The sequence below is a fragment of the Lynx canadensis genome, chromosome C2 (assembly GCF_007474595.2).
Source record: "Lynx canadensis isolate LIC74 chromosome C2, mLynCan4.pri.v2, whole genome shotgun sequence".
Taxonomy (NCBI): domain Eukaryota; kingdom Metazoa; phylum Chordata; class Mammalia; order Carnivora; family Felidae; genus Lynx; species Lynx canadensis.
The window spans coordinates 116,570,666-116,592,527 of record NC_044311.2 but is presented as its reverse complement, the minus strand read 5'-3'; the positions used below and the strand labels follow the sequence as shown (position 1 = coordinate 116,592,527).

Below are 21,862 nucleotides of genomic sequence, written 5' to 3'. Positions count from 1 at the left end.
TTATCTCAATTACAACAATCCTAAGCTCTACACTTTAAATTCTTATTTTCAAAGTATTTTATTTGAGGGGCACCTGGGTGGCTCAGTTGGTTAAACATCTGACTTCGGCTCAGGTTATGATCTCACTGTTCGTGAGTTCGAGCCCCGCATCAGGTTCTGTGCTGACAGCTCGGAGCCTGGAACCTGCTTCAGATTCTGTGTCTCCTTCTCTCTCTGCCCCCACCCCAAGCTTGCACTCTGTCTCTGTCTCTCAAATATGAATAAACATTAAAAAAGTTTAAAGTATTTTATTTGAAATTTTAAAATTATTTAAAATTAGTGAAGCAAATGGTACTAAGTGAACACTCCAGTTTGCTTAATGTAACTTAAGTATTAATGCTTAATGATTAATATAACTTAACTTTGTCAGTTAAAGCATTTACTTAAAATATCTATTTATTTGAGATAATTTCTGTGTCTGCATAAATTTGCCTGAAACTGTACAAGTTATTAACAAACCAACAAAACTGTAAAATGGTAAAAATACCATGAAGTAATATTTTTTAAATGAAAGATAGGGAGAAAAGAAATCTTATTTAAATGGCGGGGGAGAAAATTCATAAATTCCTAAAATATCAAATTAAGAATTTTTAAAAACTAGCCAGCATCAAATTTATTACCAGATTAAAGTTTTTCTCTGATTTCCTTATTATTCTTAAATTCTTAATGCCAAGTTGTATTCAATTTACAAAGGGAAATTTTATGTTTTATTTAAAATATGGGCATATCATTAAATAATAGTTTATTTTTAATAAGAATCATAAATATAGAAGACAAAATGTATGGAACTGAATAGCTAGCTGCCTTCTATCCAATCCAGAATCCTGCCTCTAACATATCATTCATGGATAATTCATTAGTAAACACTATCTGCAACTCAAGATGTTAGCCTTGCAGGTAAATATTTACCTTCTTTATATATATTCTATATTACCTAAAATGTATCTAAATTCTCCTCCAAACAGCTGACATTCTCAATTTGTATCAATTGATCAGAAAAATTCTGTTTGCTCTCTTTTGCTGAAAAAGTAATTTTAGTGATTTTTAGATAGGAGATGTGGGGACACGAGGCAATAAAATGTATTCTTCAGGAGTGCCTTGGTGGCTCAGTCGGTTAAGTGTCCGACTTTGGCTCAAGTCATGATCTCGTGGTCCATGAGTTCAAGCCCCACTTCGAGCTCTGCACTGACTATGCGGGGTATGCTTGCCTTTCTGTCTTCCTCTTTCTGTGCCCCTCCCCTGCTCAAGCTTGCCATCTCAAAATAAATAAATAAACTTAAAAAAATGGGGCGCCTGGGTGCCTCAGTCGGTTGAGCGTGCAACTTTGGCTCAGGTCATGATCTCACGGTTTGTGAATTCGAGCCCCACGTCAGGCTTTACTGACAGCTCAGGGTCTGGAGCCTGCTTTGGATTCTGTGTCTCCCTCTCTGTCTCTGCCCCTCCCCCACTTGTGTGTGTGTGCGCATGCGCTCTCTCTCGCAAAAATAAACATTAAAAAAATTTTTAAAAAAACTTAAAAATGTATTCTCTAGGACAGTGGAGGAATAGCTGTATGAGCCAAGTAGTCTACGTATAGATGCAGTAGGAAAGTTGTAGCGGCAAAGCTACGCTAATGAGAGCATTTGGAGAAGCCAGAAAATTTTAGTGATTTCTCTGACAGTTGCATCTGATCATGCGCAGACACTGTTTGGTCAAGAGTCAAGAGCCCCGGGGCACCTGGGCGGCTCAGTTGGTTAAGCATCCAACTCTTTATTTTGGCTCAAGTCGTGATCTCACAGTTCGTGGGTTTGAGCCCCACATCAGGCTCTCCACTGACAGTGTAGAGCCTGCTTGGGATTCTCTCTTCCTCTCTCTCTACCCCTCCCCGACTACCCGCTGTCCCTGTCTCCCTCAAAATAGAATAAATAAACTTTAAAAAAAGTGTATTTAAGAGTCCAGAGCCCCAAATCTATGGCTATCAAAGGACAGATAGCCCCATTTTTGGTAAACCATATCTGTGTGCAACTGTACCTTATTTGCTACCTGTACTGTAATGATTTCACATTATATTGTATTAGTTCATAAGGCATCACCTGTTAAATTGTGAGGTACCAAGTAAGCTCAAGAGCAAGGAAAATCTCTTGCCATAGCTCTAGTGCCTTGAACTCAGGAACTTAGCATTTTCATCAATTCTTTGTTTTAAGTTGATTTATTTTGAGAGAGAAAGAGACAGACGGCACATGTGAACATGAGTGGCGGAGGGCCAGGGAGGGAGAGAGAGAGAATCCCAAGCCGACTCTGCACCGACAGCACAGGGCCGGATGCAGGGCTGGAACTCACAAACCGTGAGATCAATGACCTGAACCAAAACCAAGAGTCAGATGCTTAACCGACTGAGCCACCCAGGAGCCCCAGGCACTTAACATTTTAGAAGTGCTCACTAAAGGCTTAGTTAATATATGAGTGCACGAGTGGGTACATAAAGAAATGAAATAACGTAGTGATGATGTCACATGTCTTTTCAATATAGACCTCTTGCCAGATCCCACAGGCATATAAAGTGTCTCTTTTGGGTACCACGTTCTAAGGTGAAGCTGATTTCTCAGTTAGAACCTGCTGAAAACATCAATGACGCTTGCAGAAAAGAGTTCTCCCCATTATAGATGAAAGTAATCCCTTCACGAAAACTTCCATTTTAGGCTCACTTTTAGTGATTATCTAAAAGAGCACTGTAATTGGTACTGGCTGGTATATACTCTCTATACAAATTGGTTCCTTATCTATATGCTAATATTCAAAATTGAATTAATTACTATATGTACCAGTCTTTCGATGTATATTTCTATGTTACTATTGCATTTCTCTTTCATTTAAAAAATATTGGTGGCTATTCAGTATTTTTGTCCTTGATCAGTAGTATCTTTGCATAAACTGTTATGCCCGCTAATAACCTATAGGAGAGACATCAATAAGTCATTAAAAAAGGTAAAAAGTTATAGAGTAGTTTAAGCAAATAACTGAAAACGTTACAAAAACCCTAAATATATTCTGTGACATTATCATTTCTCAGACTGTTTCAAGGATTTACAGCGTATGTAGTATACTTCATATAACATCAAATAAATCAACTCCATTTTGATTTGGTATCACCATAGAAATAAATTATGAATGATGTTAAACTGTGTTAAAGTAGAGATATTCTTTCTAAAATCTATAAGACATACCGTATTCCATAAACCATTATTAATAACTTTGCCTCCAGTTGTGATTTTGGTTGTATATTCATTCTTAAACTGAATTTCAATCTTTCCATCACGAAGAGCAATCAGGAACCAACATGAGTGGTCAAGAGATTCTGCGTACAGGATAACACCTTCTGAATCATAGGTCCGGAAGTCAAATTCAGCTGAAAATCTACATAATGGGCAAAGAGACAGCCTTAACAGGGAAATAGGCAATGCTTAATGCATTATTCTTTTTCTCTTATACTAGAAACAGTAATATGTTGAAAGAGTCAAGTATTTCTTTCTTTCCTGGAATTAGTAAAAAAGTAGAGCACAATTAGACTGTTCATGTGTTATCTCTGGCTCTGTGTATGCTCAAAATCAAGGTATTCTATTTTCTTTCGTATTCTTGGAGACTTTTTCTCCAGTGAACAGATGCTTTGGTACTTTTTCATCTTTTTTTGGCATTTGTTTTGAAGGTACTCTTGTAAATGCTGGAATTCATACATATGTACAAAATATTAGATATATTGTATCTCTCCTGGAGCTTTTTATACACTATATAATCTGATGTTAAGATTCCTTTTTTTTTTGTTGTTGTTGTTGTATCCTTGATTAGTAAAAGATGTTACCATCTCATGATTGGTTTATACATCAAAAGGCCTGTTTTCCCTGTGACTTCATATATGTCAGGAAGGAATCACTCACAGAGATATACAAAACAGCATCTGGATGACTGCAAACATAATTAAGTCTTTGTGTGTGGTAAGAAAAGTAAAGTAAAAAACTCTAAGATAGATCTGTTAGCTTGATTTAAAAAAGTTCTCCAAAGCTTTAATTGTATAAATCATTACACTAGAGCACATGGAAGGAGACCTGAAAAGATATAGTCTAGTCATATGTTTGGGGGTACCTGAGTTTGGGTAATGTCTGTTGCTATTAAGACACTGAGTATATATGTAGCTATTACAGGGGAGGAAATGCTGGGTTAAAAACTAACATGTATCCGGGCCCCTGGGCAGCTCAGTCAGTTAAGCATCCGACTCTTGATTTTGGTTCAGGTCATAATCTCACAGTTTGTGAGTTTGAGCCCCATATCGGGCTCCACGCTGACAGTGCAGAGCCTGATTGGGATTCTTTCTCTCCCCCTCTTTCCTTGCCCTTCCCATGCTTTCCCTCTCCCTCTCTCTCTCTCAAAATAAATAAATAAATTTTAAGAAAAAATAACATGTATTGATTAGTGCCCTATGACACTGTAATGAAAATTAGCATTAACATTTCCAAGAAACCATCAAATCAAAATGATTGAAAAAAGACAAACAGGGAATAGAAAAAAAATAGTTGTACAACTGTTAGTCACTTGAATTAAATTAAAATAAAGGTGATTTAAGTTAAAAAAAAAAAAGTCAGGACTTCATAGAGGCACTATATGCAATGGGGAACAGACTTAACTTCAAAGAACAAAGAAAGGCTGATGAAATAAATGTTTTAATCTTTAGAATTCCAAAGAAATATTTTAAAGAGGTTATGTGGAGGGAAGTATGTTGGACAGATAACAATGTAGTAGGGATTTACTGAACTCAGATTATTTTGTTTATTTACTTTTGCTTAGGATAAGGACCTCTATTCTCTTTCATAATCATCACATTTTGCTGATGTGAAGCAGGCATTATCTTGTCAAAACCCAAATCTGCGTATGCTCAGGATCTTCCAGAAGTTGATCCTCTTAGGGAGATAATTTCCTTCTCTTTGCAAAATCATGCTACACCAGTAACACAAAGAGTTGTGTTCTACATTCTTTTTGTCTGGAACACATCAGCATACCCCGGGGAACAATTCATTCTTTCTCTGAAGTTTTGTAGAATGAAAAAGAAGAGTGAATTTGTTAACTTTAGGATGGGATAAGTATTTGATCATTGGAGACTGAGCTGAAGGAATTTGAAAAAAAAAAAAAAAAAAAAAGGAAAAAAGCCACAACAAAGCACTAGTTATTCTTTGTGTTGGTTACCAGGTGGCAGTTTATAAACAGTTCATCAAGTTGTATATTTAAGATACGTGTTTATTTCTATACACATATATATATTAAACTTCAATAAAAAAGTTTAAACTATATAAATAAAGGACAAGTAAATACTGGAAAAAATAACAATTTGGCTTATGTTATTCCGTGTTACAGCCCAAGCTATTGTGAATTGTCAGAAATGAATCCCCCTGACAGTGACTAAAGGTATGCAATAATTAACCTTTTTCTCTCTCATTCTCATTATTATCTTAGCAAGGAAATGTTGTCTCCAGTCTATGTCACTAGATGACATTATTTGCTCTGAGATATTAAAGGGGAAAACCAAGTCTTGGTAGATAAAAGAGTGTTGAAGGAGCACAATTACATTAGTGAATTTTAGAATAATGTTCCTTAAGGATACAATTTCTATGAATTTAGTTGAATTATTTAATGAATAATCATTCATGTATCTAATGAATTAAATTGTACATATGCATGCTTATCTAATTAAAATATTTTAAAATATGGATTCTGTAATCAGTCTTAAATACATTCCCTTTCTATTATTACAACAAAATTCTAATTTCCTTTTTTCTAGTTTCAATCATATATGACTCTTAGAAAATTTGATAATTAAAGGAGAATCATGACTCTAAATCATCAACAACTATTCTTTCCCTAGACACAACCTAACTACAGGAATAGCAGATAAGCTACTCAGACAATCAACTAAAATCATGTGATGTGTTTCTTTAAAATACCACTTACACAATCTTATGAATTTTCCTTAGTAATTATGAATACAGCTATATTCTGAAAGCAATACTTTCAGTATTTCTTTTTACTTAGCTTTTATAACACGTATAAAGAAGAATGAAAATTTGACAAATATATTAAATCTACTTTCCCAACTTCTTAGTAAATTTGTATTCACTAGAAATGAAAGAAGGATGGATTAAGGTACAATGATCATTGGGGAAGGTCAGCCTAGAATGACCCAAATGATTTTAGCATGAAAATTACATGTGTGAAGGGGTGAATTAACGTTAGGGTTCCCTAAATTATCTGATTGATAATATATCTAAATTATCTAATTGGGAGTGCAATTTCATACATTTCAAACCTTTTTGGTCACTTTTCTTCTGTCCTTACCTGCTTACCTCTAGAGATTATCACTGACATTGGTACCTCACCTGGTGATTTCCGGCAAACGAAATTTTAAATATAAAACCACCCCTACGAACTGCTCTGCCAAGTAAAGTAATTCATAATTTTTGTCAAGGTTCAAGGGAAGGCACACTGGAACAGCCTGGAGAAAAGGAAACAAAGCACATAAAAAAATGCATAGATTATTGCTTGCTGTTTGTGTCAGGTTATACATTCTTTCTCTGGTTCCTAGTGATCTTGTCAAATGTATTCTTTGGGATACATTAATAAAGAACACCCTTGGTAATAAAGCAACAGCTTTTACTTCCTTATATAGTCCATAAGTAAAACCTCCCAGAACACATGTTTTAAAGTCTTGTTCAATGTGTGTGGCTTTATATTTTTGTCCTTAATATTTCCTTTGCAAATCTCAGAACAAAACACAACCTTTTCCTTCCAGTAACAACATGTATCCCCTTAACTAACTGCAGTTCTGATGCTTTCAAAGAATTACATTGGAAGAAAAAAAAAAAAAACTGGAGTCAGAAATCATGGAAGAATTAATATACCAATAAGTAGCATCTCATACACTCATTCATTTATTAAGAAAAAATTTTCTGAGCAAAAATATACTATCTAGACAGTGAAGCTGAAGTAGGGAAGTTGAAGGAAATCCATTTTAGAAAGGCTCCATTTCTGCTGTTTTCTTGCCAGGCCCTATTTACTCATGTTCTCTATTTCACTTTGAGTCTATATAGAAACCAAAGAAGCCATATTCCCACTCCACAGGGGAAACAAGAAAGTTGATCATTTTCTGAATTTTGTCCTAGGGACCCCAAACACCTGATAACATCTAAGAAGAGCCAGATCCCAAACATGTTGCAGGACATTAGCCTTGGATAAACCCCAGCTGATGCTGGCATCAATACCCCCTACCTTCTATGATCATAAAATAACGACTATTACCCACCACCACTTGCCTTTGATTGGACCCTATGTAGATTCCTGAAGGAACATGTATTCTGGACCCTTTCCAATATAAACCCCTAACCCTAAACAACGAAGAGACTCATTCTCTTTTCCTTTCTGTGTCCCCCAGACACTCTGTCTGCTATACTCTGTTATTCATGCTATTCAATAAACTCTGCTTTCACTTTCTCCGGTTTGCATTTGATTTCTACCCTTTGCAAAGCCAAGGGACCTCTTGGATGATCCCGTGGGGACACACCGCCCCACCTCAACCCAGGTTCTCGGACTCAGCCTGACAGCATCAAAGAGAATGCCTAGAAAACCTAGATAGGATAAATATAAGCAAATAGATTGTGTTAGTCTCCAAGGAATTTACAAAAAAGTGATTCAGAGTCATTAAATTTAATATCAAGTATTTTTTTCCTAAGAGTAACACCAAACATTAAAATGGAAAGATTTTGGGGTGCCTGGGTGGCTCAGTCGGTTAAGCGTCCAACTTCAGCTCAGGTCACGATCTCACAGCTTGTGAGTTGGACCCCCGCATCAGCCCCTGTCCTGACAGCTCAGAGCCTGGAGCCTGCTTCAGATTCTGTGTTGCCCTCTCTCTCTGCTCCTCTCCCGCTCATGCTCTCTCTCGGTCTCTCAAAAATAAATAAACATTAAAAAAATAAAAAAAAAATAATAGAATGGAAAGATTTTTAGGGATAAGTTTTCAGGCATACATACAGGGATGTTCTGGGGGAACTGTGCACACGGCACGGAAACAACATCTCATCTCCTCTTAGAACTTTAACAAACCTATTCTAAGGAAGATGGTGATGTGTAACTACTATGAATACTAAAATAATAAAAGGTTAAAATTACAAAGAAGACATTCACGCGGCATGGAATTCCATTCAATAAAATCAAAGTTACTACATAGATATAGTATAATCTCAACTTCCCTGTCTTTACCAAGGAGGTAGCATATATTGAATGTTTCGTTCTTGGACATAGACAGTTTTATCTTGGTAACAGATACAGAGGTTTGTGTATATACATGATTAAATCATTATTGAGGTGGGTTTTTTTGTTTGTTTTTTGTTTTTTTTTTCTTACTGTCTGCTTCATGATCATATAACATTTTACCTTCACTTATGAAAAGAAATGCCGGAGTTGGACCAAGAATCACTAACACATGATCCTTAGTTAGGGGGAGAAAAGCTTCAGATGTTGACCTATTTATTTCAGTGAAGGAAAAGCTACCCCCAACATTCAATTCCTGGATCAATAATGAATTAAATCCAAGTAACTAAAAGCAAGTTTGAGACATACAGATTAACAAAATCAACCCCTCCGAATTTTGATGTACTTAAACCTCACTGAATCCTATCCTGACAGTTATTTCCACCTGAGATTTTATGAGCCCTCTTGCAAGTACCAACATGACGAAACGTGATCAGACTCGTCAAGAGTGGGATAAAGTATATGTAGGAAAATGTTTTTGCTAAGGTTTCTACATAAGATTTTTTTCCTCACAAAGAGAAGTATGAACCTCAGCTTGTCTTAATTTTTTAAATAAACATACACATTGGATTTTGTAAATGTATAGGCTATACAGATGAGTGCTCTCTGAACTATGACCTTGCAGCCTTTTTTAAACCTAGTCACTAATTATCCCCAATATTTATGGCTTACATGACCAAAATTAGTAAATAGGCTGTGACTCTGAGCCTGCTAGATCTATAGCAATTATTATAGAATATCTGTATTTCCCTGACTTACCTCAGCTATATGGAAATAAGTACCCAGTTCTCTCATTTTAGAAAAGAGACGGGAAGTTTAACGTTGCAAAATGTTACCTCACAACTCTTGTGATCTTGGGCAAGTTTGAATCCTTTTTTCCCATCACAATAACAAGAGTAACCTCCAGGGTAATTGACACAAAGTTGAGCACACATGTTCTCAGAGCATTCATCCACATCTGGGGTAAAAGAGAACATAAATCTTAATATCTTCTAAATGTTCAATCCAAGAGGAGTATTCTGATGTTAGTGTAAGATAATCAGTGATAATAGATTCTTTAGTGAAAGGAATCTCTGTGACATGAAATCACATTTCAACACTTGGCAGAAATTTAAATGAGTTACAAACGTAATGCCTATCTATTTATACACCTAAAGCAACAAATGTAATGTATAACTTTCAGCAATAAATAATTAGTAAAAATATAACAACTACACTAATTTTCCAATTTTTGAATTTGAGGGAAAAAAGACTAAGAGTCTCAGGATAACTATCATTTCTGACTAAATAAATTCCATTAAGACTGCTTCACCATTCTTTTCTTGGAAGAAAAGAAAGGGAAGGGTAAGGAAGGGAGAAGAGAGGAAGGGGAGGAGGAGCAGATAGTGAAGAGAGGGGAAGGGGAGAAAGATCCCTTTTAACTGAAGGTTAATGTAATCGGGTATTAAATAACATCAAGAACATCTGACTTTCCATAATGCAGTGATTAATGGTGGCAATATATTTAAGGTTATATCTTATTTCTTATCAATTAAAAAAGAAAAACACACCTCACGGTACTATAATCTCCCATATTGTGAAATCTTTGGTATGGCCCTGTCCTCACTCCATATTTTGAGAAAATCATTCTTGAAAAGTTGTAATGATACACTTCATCTAAAGTACACTTCAGAGCTACGTAGGATCCTTGATATTTTCAATGAATGCACCCTGCAATCTTTGAAAGTTCCCAAGTACATAAACGCATATATTCATGGCATATCAATTCCCCCATAAAAATGCCTCAACATACAACTCCAAAATTAGTGATCCCTTAGCATTAAAATTAATTGGCATATAATTCAGTGTGCCTGGGTAGCTCAGTCAGCTACGCATCTGACTTCAGCTCAGGTCATTATCTCAAGGTTCAGGCTGACAGCTCAGAGCCTGAAGCCTGCTTCGGATTTTGTGTCTCCCTCTCTCCCTCTCTGCCCCTTCCCTGCTTGTGCGTTCTCTCTCTCTCTCTCTCTCTCTCTCTCTCTCAAAAATAAATAAACATAAAAAAAAAACCTATTGCCAAATCCAAAGTAATAAACGATTTACAAAAAAAAAAAAAATGACGTATAAAGTACTTTGAATATTGTACATAGGTACCACACATGCATCTTTTTTTAAAAAAAAAAATCTGTCATTCTTGAATAAAACTACAATATACACAATGAAGTTGGCTAATAATAAATCTGAATATTACCACAGTAATTTCTATCTGGAGTCGTGGGAGAAGAGAGATGGTATGTGGAGGGTATAATTTTTGATGAGTGTATGGGAGGTAAAACATCAAAATATCAAGAGAAGCACATATATTTGAAAAAAAAAAAACTTATTCTGGAATTACTATTGATTTAGGCAAATTAATATAGAGAGGAATTAGATTAAAGGTTATCTCCCAAAAAGTAGATAGAGACAGAAGGTAGATTAGGGTTTAGGAGAGGAAGGAGGGGAAACTTATTGCTTAATGGTTACAGAGTTCTGTTTGGGATGATGAAAAGTTTTGGAAATAGATAGCCTTGATGGCTCCGTAACCATGTGGAAGCAATTAATGCCATTGAATTGTACCCTTAAAAATGGTTAAAAGGGTATCTCATATCATATATACATATATATACACATGTATATACATGTGTATATATATGTATATATATCTCCACTATGAAAAATCACTATTGATTTGATTAGTTTTAATTATGATATTAAGTTTATTTTGAAATTTTACAAAATTTAAGGGAGGATATGAGTCTATTTGCATATATCCATGATAAAAAAAAATCCCCCAAATATCTAAGCCTCTGGGGCGCACCTGGCAGCGCGCCTTCAGCCAAATGAAGTAATGAGTCCAAAGGGCTCTCCCAAATGCACAGGTGCTGACAGTACTAATCAATACTTCTCAAATTTCTAGAGCTCAGTTATCATTTAATTATGATGAGATTTTTCTTTTACACGTATTTAATTATCACAGAACTACGTCATTTCCTATTTGAGAATAAATGACATAATAATACACGCACAGAAAATCATCCACAAGCTTGGCATACACCTGAAGGTTTCTAACCTTCAGTGATTTTCTAACCTTAAGTGATTTTTCAACTTATCTTTCATTTGCTTATGTTTTTCCTTCCAGGTTGAAATGCTTTTTGTCTTTGAATATTATTTAAATGATATGAACGTATTTTTATCATCCACGGGAGATCTCCAATTCATATACACCTTTGAGGGCAAACAGACTGCACAACCCCAGACCTAAAGACCATGTGTCTTACGTATTGTTATTCTGGAAGGAAGCCAATGACCCCCAAACTGACCAAGCTACATCACAGAGCTTGCCATCGTAGAACATCTGATTGCTGATTTCACGCAGAACCAGTGCTTCTAATAGGAAAGCAGGACTCAAACCCACCCTCTGCGCCATCAACAATGATACCACCACAACTCTACCTTCACAAGACTTTAATGTGGGGTTATATCTGTAGCCTTCAGCGCATTCACATTCAAAGTCTCCTGGAATGTTCTTGCACACAGCTGTACCACAAATGTCTGGCTTCATTGAGCATTCATCCACATCTATAAATGAAACCAATAGATTAAAAAAAATATATTTTTTCCCATATCAGAGAATACTAGCAAAGAATGCTTGATTTGTGTTTCCTGGATCTAGTTTAACATATGTAATGAGAAAAGAGAGTGGCCTGGGAATAACAAAATTTTAAATCTGTCACCATGTTTTAGTTTACTAAATATGAGTTCTTCATACACACATACAGGGAATTTGATGTTTGCTATGTTCTTTATAGTTATGTAAAAGGAGAGGGCTGTAGTTATTTTCTTATCTACCAGGTTACATTACATGAATAAATGGGAGAAAAGATTCACCATATTCTTAATATATACCCCTAAATGCATGTTTTTGAAGTATGTTCTTAAAAGTAGATTCACTCTGTATTATCACAATCATAAAAAATAAAAAAGAGGTGGCTCGTCAGTCACTTTTTCCTTTGGAAATATACCCTAGCTAAATCTACATACTATTATTGTTGGCTAAAGTATTCAAGAGTGATTCAAATTTAAAATGGAATTGAAGGGGCGCCTGGGTGGCTCAGTCGGTTGGGCGGCCAACTTCAGCTCAGGTCATGATGTCGCGGTCCGTGAGTTCGAGCCCCACGTCGGGCTCTGTGCTGACAGCTCAGAGCCTGGAGCCTGTTTCTGATTCTGTGTCTCCCTCTCTCTGACCCTCCCCTGTTCATGCTCTGTCTCTCTCTGTCTCAAAAATAAATAAACGTTAAAAAAAAATTTTTTAAATGGAATTGAGTAAGGCCTCAAAGTATTTATAAAATCCCAATACAAACTTTAGTGCTAAATTAATATCCAGAAATTTCAGACGCATTTATTATATTACATGGTAGAGTAGGAAATAAAGTATTGATTGCAGCTAGTCACTAGATAAAAACATCTATGAGAAAAACAAAGCAAGAGACAGAAATAGTTCAATGGAGATGTAATTATTTTAGTGAACTTTTCTCATCTGTAATCTCTGGAGACAGACAAGTTCAGAATAGGAAAAATATTTTCTACTCTAAAAAATTGAGAGTTTAATTTTTTCACAGACTAATAACCAAAATTTCAGATAATACTCTAGCTAAAAAAAAAGCATGCACAGAAATAATTGAATCAATTCCTGTGGTAAGGGAATTTTTCTGTATCATGACTGTATCAATGTCAATGTCATAGGTGTGATATTGTACTGTAGTTTTGTAGCATGTTACTATTAAGGGAAACTCAGCAAAGAGTACATGGGATCTCTTTTTATAATTTCTTGCAACTGTATGTGAATCTACAATTACCTCAAATAAAATATTCATTTTTTTTAAAGAGTTATAAAATCCATATTTTTAAATGAAAGTAGGGGCGCCTGGGTGACTCAGTGGATTGAGCGACCAACTTCAGCTCAGGTCATAATCTCATGGTTTATGAGTTCGAACCCTGCATCGGGCTCTGTGCTGACAGCTCAGAGCCTGGAGCCTGCTTTACATTCTGTGTCCACCTCTCTCTCTACCCCTCCCCTGCTCACGCTCTGTCTCTCAAAAATAAATAAACATTAAAAATAAAATAAAATAGTAAAAACATATGACTAAAATTATTTGGTTTCAGGCATATTGCAGAAAATTACTTAAATCATATGAGTCCAAGTTATAGTACGTTGATTTTATTACTCTACACTGACATCTAATGTCTGATAAAAAGTTTCATTCTTCCATTTTTAGACAATTACTGGCAACTTGATCTCAAGCATATCCACATCTTGGCAAAGGTCTTATTGTAATAGCTATACACATATTCTTCTATCACCTAGTTTACAGATAAAGACTGTAAATCAGGATGCCTGGTTGGATCAGTCAGTTAGGCACCAGACTTCAGCTCAGGTCATGATCTTACGGTCCAGGGGTTCGAGCCCCGCATCAGACTCTGTGCTTGGAGCCTGCTTTGGATTCTGTGCCTACTTCTCTCTCTATCCCTCTCCCACCTCATGCTCCGTCTCTCTCTCTCTCTCTCTCTCAAAAAACAAACATTAAAAAAAAACAGATTAATAAGAAAAAAATATTTGAAAAAAAGACTGCGTAAATGAAGTATACCAGAACACATGTTCTGGTCATCAGGGACATTCTACGTGTGAGAACTTCTTGTAATAATTTGTATACATGTGTATTAACTCAATGGATAAGAATTAAATACCTTTTAATTAAAAATATAAGTTACAACTTCTTTAGAAGAACAGACCATTCAAGTACTAAGATGCAGAAGTGTAAATGGGTATTATTTGCTTATAGAATGCATATGGTTCCTGCATTATGATGGCTTTCTATAATGTGTTCTAACAATACTAGTATTCTAAATTTCTAACCTCAAACAGACCTTCAAATAGGCAGATGAGAAAGATGTATAGTCACAAATTGGGACAATGGTTCAGGAATAATTGTTAATGAATGCAGTTCACTTTAGAGTCATTTAACTGCACTTTAAATAATATAGTAAATTATACTAAACATTATAGTACGATGAGGGACAGATCATCTCTTGAATATGAATTCAATCTGGGGATTTCCCAAAGCAGATATGAATAAAGTTGAACAAGGATACTTTATGTTTTAACTTACTAAATTTTCAACCTCACAGCAAAAAGAAGAGGAATAGGAGGAAGGAAGAAGGAAGGAAGGAAGGAAGGAAGGAAGGAAGGAAGGAAGGAAGGAAGGAAGGAGGAATGGGAGGGAGGAAGGAAGGAAAGGGAAAATTGCTCCCAATTTCTAAAGGCAAAATTTAACTCCAGGCTGGGAAATTTCATTTTTAGTCATCCACACACCTAGCACAAATATTTGAATATTTACCTATGGCAGATAAAGGAGTCAAATAGAAAGGACAATAGGCAGAAAGAAAAAGTAAAAATTGAAGGGAAACATAAAGACAAACAAAAGAAATACACTAGTAAAATGACTTACTGAAATAACCTGACAGGAATTTTTTTTAATCTGAAGGAAAAAAATAGTTATGACCAAAGATGAGATCTTAAATGTATAAAGAGAAAGAAAACAAGTTCTTCATCTTTCCCAAAACTGCAACAGGAGATAAGGTGCAAGAGGAAAGGTTTATACTGGATACGCAAAAGGTATTTCTAACAAGGAAATACGACCTACAGGGGAAGAGGTTATAAAGGATTGGATTATGGTGCACTATTTTGTATAGATGGTGTATACTTTGTATACATGTTTACCTTATTGGAATAAAGGGCATAATATTATAGTGTCTGACAAAACTACCAACAATGGTTTTGCAAAGATTCTAGTAAGCAAGGATTTGCACTGAGACTTCACGTTATCACCATTTGATGAAATTCTTTATTCAAACGTGCACAGGCACACACACACACATACACACAGTAAGAAAACAATAAAATACTCAGTAATAAAATACAATAAGAAAACACTGAAAAATTCTATAAATAACAAAATATGAGTATAAACATTAACCTAAAAGGCAGTCCCCTAGTATCATAAGGCTTCAAGGTGGATAATAACGTATATATATTAGAAGCACTTAGAACCAGAGAGTTCCAAGCATTTTCTGGGGGAAATTCCTGTAGCGGAACTTTGCTCTCACACTTACCTTTACAGTCCTTCTTATTTGAAAGCATAACAAAACCACTTTTACAGGAACAGTGGTAACTTCCAGGTGTATTATCACATATCTGACTGCAACCTCCATTCACATGTGAGGGATCTTTGCATTCATTTATATCTAAGAAGGGAAGAACAGATTGTTTTCAAAGAGATAAAGCCTTTGGAGAACTTCCCAGGAGGTCACTCCGGACGAGCCAGGCGGGTTTACCATACGTACCATATTCACACTTGTCTCCTTGCCAACCTGATTTACAAACGCAAGTGAATGTAGCTTGGCCATCTTTGCAGCTCATATATCCATCTTCATTGCATGGTAGAGGACTACACTGGTCTGGAATGGCTGAAGGAGATAGACAACTATTTAATTTTACCACGTGCCATGGTACAAAAAAGAATTATATGCCCTTGAATAGAAATCCTGTGCACGAAGCCTGTAATCAATACCAAAAAAAATTACAACCCCTTCCTTCAAGTAACACTTTTTCATAGAAAAGTGAGTCCATATTTATTTTTTCTTCTATGATTGTTTGCCTTGTTTTCCAAACTCCACATACGAATGAAGTCACATGGTATCTGTCTTTCTCTGACTGACCTACCTCACTCAGCATAATACTCTTCAGCTCCGTTCACGTTTCTGCAAATGGCAACATTTCATTCTTTTTTAAAAAGAGAGGCAGACCATGAAGCTGCCTTTTGACTATAGAGAAGAGGCGGATGGTTGCCAGAAGGGAGATGGGTGGGGGGATGGGTTGAATGGGTGATGGGAATTGGAGTTACGATTGTGATGAACGCAGGGTGTTGTATGTAGGTATCAAGTCACTATATTGCTCACCTAAAACTAATATTGCTTTTATGTTGACTAACTGAAATTTAAATAAAACATTAAAAGAAAAAGGAAAAAAAAGAAAGAAAACACATAACTTCCTGAAAAAAAAAATTGATTCCACTAAACAAACCTTTATAATTATTTTGCAAAAGGGAACTACTTCTTTATTTGCAAATATAGACAGCACTTAACTGTAATTTGATATTTTTCATATAAATTATTTTATTTGATCCTTAAAATGATTCAGTGAGGTGTGCAGAACAAATGAAACTACTCAGTATCAAGAGAAAATGAATTTGGGACTTCCAATTTGGCTAAGAAGAAGTAACGTGGACTAGATTTATCTTCCTGCTCAAAATACATAAAACAGTGGTTTCCAGACACTGGACAACAGGTAGCAGAGTATTGGTGATGCCCAGGGGAAGGCTATTTTCTTCATAAAATGTTATAGCACCTTATCACGATCTTAAATGATATGCCCATTTGCTTCTTTACTAATTTGTCGTCTCTCTCCCTCCACTAGACACTGCAATGGTCCCTTGGTTCCTGTACATTTCTGTTTCTCAAGCCTTCCTAGTTAACTCTGCAAGTTCCTTCCATCCTTCTAACACATTTCCCTTTGCTTAAGTTAGCTAAGGAATTTTCTGTGACTTGCAAAAAAAAAAAAAAGTTTTAAACCTAGCCAAAACCTAATCACCCAATTTTTCAACAAACATCCTCATAAAATCATCAAGTTTTTTGAAAAGTAGTAATAAAATAGGTATTAGTTACAATGATAGAAAACAAGCTAATTAGCAAGTTATCAAATTATTTTCATATATTTTGGTAAATTAAAAATAAAGTACGGACGCCTGGGTAGCTCAGTCGGTTAAGCGTCTGACTTCAGCTCAGGTCATGATCTCACAGTTTGTGAGTTCGAGCCCCACCTCTGGCTCTGTACTGACAGCTCAGAGCCTGCAGCCTGCTTTGGATTCTGTGTCTCCCTCTCTCCCTGCCCCTCCCATGCTTAGGCTCTACTTCTGTCTCTTAACGATAAACGTTAAAAATTTTTTTTTTAATTAATTAAATAAATAAATAAATAAATAAATAAATAAATAAAGTAGGGGTGCCTAGGTGGCTCAGTAGATTAAGTGTCCAACTTAGGCTCAGGTCATGATCTCCAGTACATGAGTTTGAGCCCCACATCAGCCCCACACTACCAGCTTGGAGCCTGACTGGGATTCTCTCTCTTTGCCCCTTCCCCACCAGGGCTTTCTCTCTCTCTCTCTGCCACTCCCCCACTCACACTTTCTCAAAAAATAAACTTTAAAATAAATAAATAAAGTATGAATTAAATATGTTTGTTCAGCAAACTGTTTTACCTGTGTAATTAAAACCAACTTAAAATTAGAGAAAATGCAGATAAATGAATATTTAGATAATGCCAACGCTATATGTACAATGTTCACTAGATAAACATCCCAATTTACACCTTGCAATTTCACCTTTGTCTCTTTGACTCTCAATTGGGAAAATGGGTAATGAGAGACAAATAATCTACCAGAATTATCACTACACCCTATGTGAACTTTAGGGGGAGAAGGCTAATTTGATATTCAAACAGTTTTCACATTTATGTTACTGATGCCAAAAGTTAGAAGAATAAACACGGCTCCACTTTGACCTATCAATCAACCGTAACATTTGGTCATACTACATGATTATGCAACAACATCCAAAATAAAACTGTTTGGGAATAAAATTCTGAAGTCAATGACCTAAAGCTTAGTAAACAAGGAACACTGTTCAATTTAAACCTTAGGTGGAATTTTTATTTTGAGTAAAAGAGCAGCATATGCATTTGAAAAAACACTTTTCCAAATGATGTCAAAAATATCTCCTTGCTGGGCATAACAAGTCTCGTAGGGCTCATTCGTTGATTTTAAACATCAGTTATATTTACATGGTGTATTTACTTGCAGATTTTTATTTTGTTTTGTTTTGTTACTCAAATGGACGACAGCGGTGCTTACCAGTGACACAGCTCCTTAGATCAGGGTAGGCATCGGTTGACTGACGTGCAGCAGTGAACAATCCAGCTCGGAAAGAGCCAAGACAATCTGGAAACACAAATGTAATCTTAGAGTAGATACATTTACCTCATCGGAAATCATGGTGGAAGTAGAAATTATCCAAAGTGATAGAATATTTATGTTCCTGTGGATTTATAGGATTCAGCATTCAAAACGTGAGCCCTAAATGTTTCCATCCACCTTTTTGAAAAATTAAGTATCTATAAGCAAGATGACAATACATACAGATGACAATAAGGAAAGACAGGTTTATGGAAGCGTCTTCTCAGAGAATAACCTTAAAGCAAGAAGTGAAACGATCTTAGGTTAACAAAAAAATTTATTCGCAAATAAGTCTATGTTCTTCATTCTGCAGCAGAGACCTAAAGTTACCCTCAAGTCTGTAGATCAGAGCCTGATTTAAAAGCATCTATAATTAAATCAATAGACTAACTTAGTGTTTCTGGTCACTGTAGGCAACTTCTACTTTTCCTAGTGTTGCATATAGATTAATATAATAATATTTGTGTAATGCCTCAGTATTACAAAGTAGGTTTACTTCATTCATGTTATTCCTCACTACAACTCTGGGAAATTAGAGCAATCTGGCAGCAATAACAGCTGAAATAACAGATAAAATACTTATATACTTAAAAAATAAAATAAAATACTTACTTATATACTTTAAATTAATTAGGAGTCATTTAGTCTCAACAACATAACATTTCTTAATAGTCCCTCAAGACAACATTGTATAAATATATATGTATGTATATATACACGTATATATCTTACTTCATTGTACAGCTAATCACAACTTACTAAAAAAGTGGTATTTTTATTATCTTTTGCTGACTAACAACCCCCAAAATCAGAAGCTTAAATAACAACTCCATTTTAGATTAAATTTTAGGTCAAATATTTAGAAAGGGTTTGGTTGGGCTGTTTGTCCCTGCTGCACATAAGAGTCAGCCAGGATGGCTAGGATCGGAAGATCCACTTCCCAGATGGTTTTTCACTCACATGGCTGACAGCTCAGGATCCCTGGCATTTCTCTCTATACACATGTCATGTTTCAGGGCTTCTCACTGTGGTTGGGTTTCTCTTAGCAGGCTGGTCCTAAAGTGGTACTTGTTTCGTGGTAGCTAACTTCCAAGAGGAATAAAGCAGAAACTGCCAGGCCAATGAAAGAGGTATTTTGTCACCTTTGCCACAGTCTACTGATCAAAGCAATCCCAGGGGCCATCCAAAGTCAGGGGGTAAGGGGGCACTATATGTTTATGAGCACTTCATGCTGCTGCATAGAAGTTATTGTTTCTAATTTATTGCTTGTTAAACATTACTCCATGGCAAGCAACGACCATTTTTATAATCCCCTCTACCAATAAAAGATACTCAGGTTGCCCCCAACATCCCACCTCCACAGGTGCACTGTGATGGACATCTTCATATGTGTCTCATTAGTATATGCATAAGAAATTGATACCTAGGGGGTCCAGAATTGTGAGATCATTAGATAGGCAGGTACTTCGTGACTCTCTAGAGGTGCATTCCCACCAGAGAGCACAAGAATTTCTATATCTTGGCTGTCTAATTTTTGCCAGAATAGGTAATAAAGCGACATTGCATATTGTTTTTCTGATTTCTAGTGAGATGCAGCATACTGTTATGTCATCTAAAAAACTTTTGAGGGGCACCTGGGTGGCTCAGTTGGTTAAGCCTCCAGCTTCGGCTCAGGTCATGATCTCACAGTTTGTGGGTTTGAGCTCCAAGTCGGGCTCTATGCTGACAGCTCAGAGCCTGAAGCCTGCTCTGGATTCTGTGTGTGTGTGTGTGTCTCTCTCTACCACTTTCCTGCTCATTTTCTTTCTTTCTCTCTCTCTCTCTCTCTCAAAAATAAACAAGCGTTAAAAAATTTAATAAAGAAATAAAAAATTTTTGAGTTTCCTCCTCCGAAAATTTTCATTACTTACTAACCATTTTTCTATTGGCAGTTATTTATCGTTCATGTGGGTTTGCAGAAATTTAAACATTTATAAATATCATCTCTCATTCTGTTATCTGTCTCTTAAACTTTTACGTCTCTTTTAAGAGAAGTTCCTAACTTTGTTGTAATCAAATTTACCAAATACTGTGCCTTATGGTTTGCGAATTTGCAGGTGTTTTTCCATGCTGTTGATTACAAAGATATTACAAAGATATTCTACTGTGCTATTTCTTTAATTTCATGGTTTGTCTTTAACATTTTTGTCTTTATTCCACCTAGAATACACCATTACATTTGGTGGTACTTAGAAACCCAGATTTATATTTCTGGTTAGAGTTAGCCATTCTCCCCCACACCATCTTCTCAACAACCTACAGTGATTTGCGGTGTCATCTTTATCAGATATTAGATTGGCATATATACATGGGTCTCTGAACTCTCTAGGTTGATTAGTCTACATGTTCTGACAATATTATATGGTTTTCTTTATAGCTTTGAATTAATATTTGATGAGGTACTTCCTCCTTTTATATTTTTAAAGGTTTATTTAGACATAGGTGAACTTTTATTCCCTGATTTAAATGCTAAAGTGAACTTACTGAATTCCTTTAAAAAATCTGAAATTCTAAATGGGTTGCTTTGAATATATAGATCAATTTGCAGTTAACTGATCTCTCTTTAGCATTACTCAATTCAAGATCATGAAATGTCTTTCCATGATTTCAGTTCATCCTCTATATCCTTAATTCACATTTAAAAATTTTTTCTATAGAGATCTTACAGAATTTGCAGCTATAGAAAAAGGTATCATCTTTTCATTTTCTAGTGGACTACTATTTGTGTAAGAACTACTATTGATTTTTATAGGCTAGTCTTAGAGCTATCTAAAAATCTCCTATGTGTTCTAATATATTGTCTACGGATCATTTTTATTTCTAGGCATATCATTGTATCAGTTATAATTAATGCTAGGTATATACTTTGCCCATGAGCTATACAATTCCTATTTCTTTTTCTTTCCTTATTTCATTGGCTATAACTTCCAGTGCTTCTCTTCTTGTCCTCAACCATAGACTATATCTAAACTTTACCCAGTAAGTATAATTACTGCAGATTTTGACTTTTTCCTTCCTTCTTTCTTCCTTTTTTTCCATCCTCTTTTTCTTTCTTTCCTTCTTTTTTTTCTCTCCAGTTGTGTGTATATCATTAAAGTGACCATACATGGCAATTTTTCCAGAACAGTCCTAGTACTGGGTAGTACTGGTCCTGGACAAAAGTATCAAAATTTGTAAATTATATGGTTATTCTGTATAACCTTCACCAAGTTCAGAAAGTTCCCTGAAAATTATAGTTTACAAAAAGGTTTTATAATTAAGCTCTGAATTTTATCAACTGCTTTTTCTGTATGAACTGAAGTAATAATATACTACTT

The 21,862-nt window shown here is 35.5% G+C and overlaps 1 protein-coding gene across 2 annotated transcripts in view; it reads right to left on the bottom strand.

Annotated features, from left to right (window-relative positions):
• Positions 1-21,862, bottom strand: part of PROS1 (protein S) — a 70,702-nt gene that overhangs the window by 17,687 nt on the left and 31,153 nt on the right. For both annotated transcript variants that reach the window (XM_030329759.1, XM_030329758.1), the window contains exons 4-10: positions 18,405-18,491; positions 15,784-15,906; positions 15,553-15,684; positions 11,836-11,961; positions 9,201-9,322; positions 6,438-6,553; positions 3,243-3,432 (exon numbers count right to left, since the gene is read on the bottom strand). In XM_030329759.1, the coding sequence (XP_030185619.1) occupies positions 3,243-3,432; positions 6,438-6,553; positions 9,201-9,322; positions 11,836-11,961; positions 15,553-15,684; positions 15,784-15,906; positions 18,405-18,491 (896 nt within the window). The remainder of the gene's footprint in view (positions 1-3,242; positions 3,433-6,437; positions 6,554-9,200; positions 9,323-11,835; positions 11,962-15,552; positions 15,685-15,783; positions 15,907-18,404; positions 18,492-21,862) is intronic.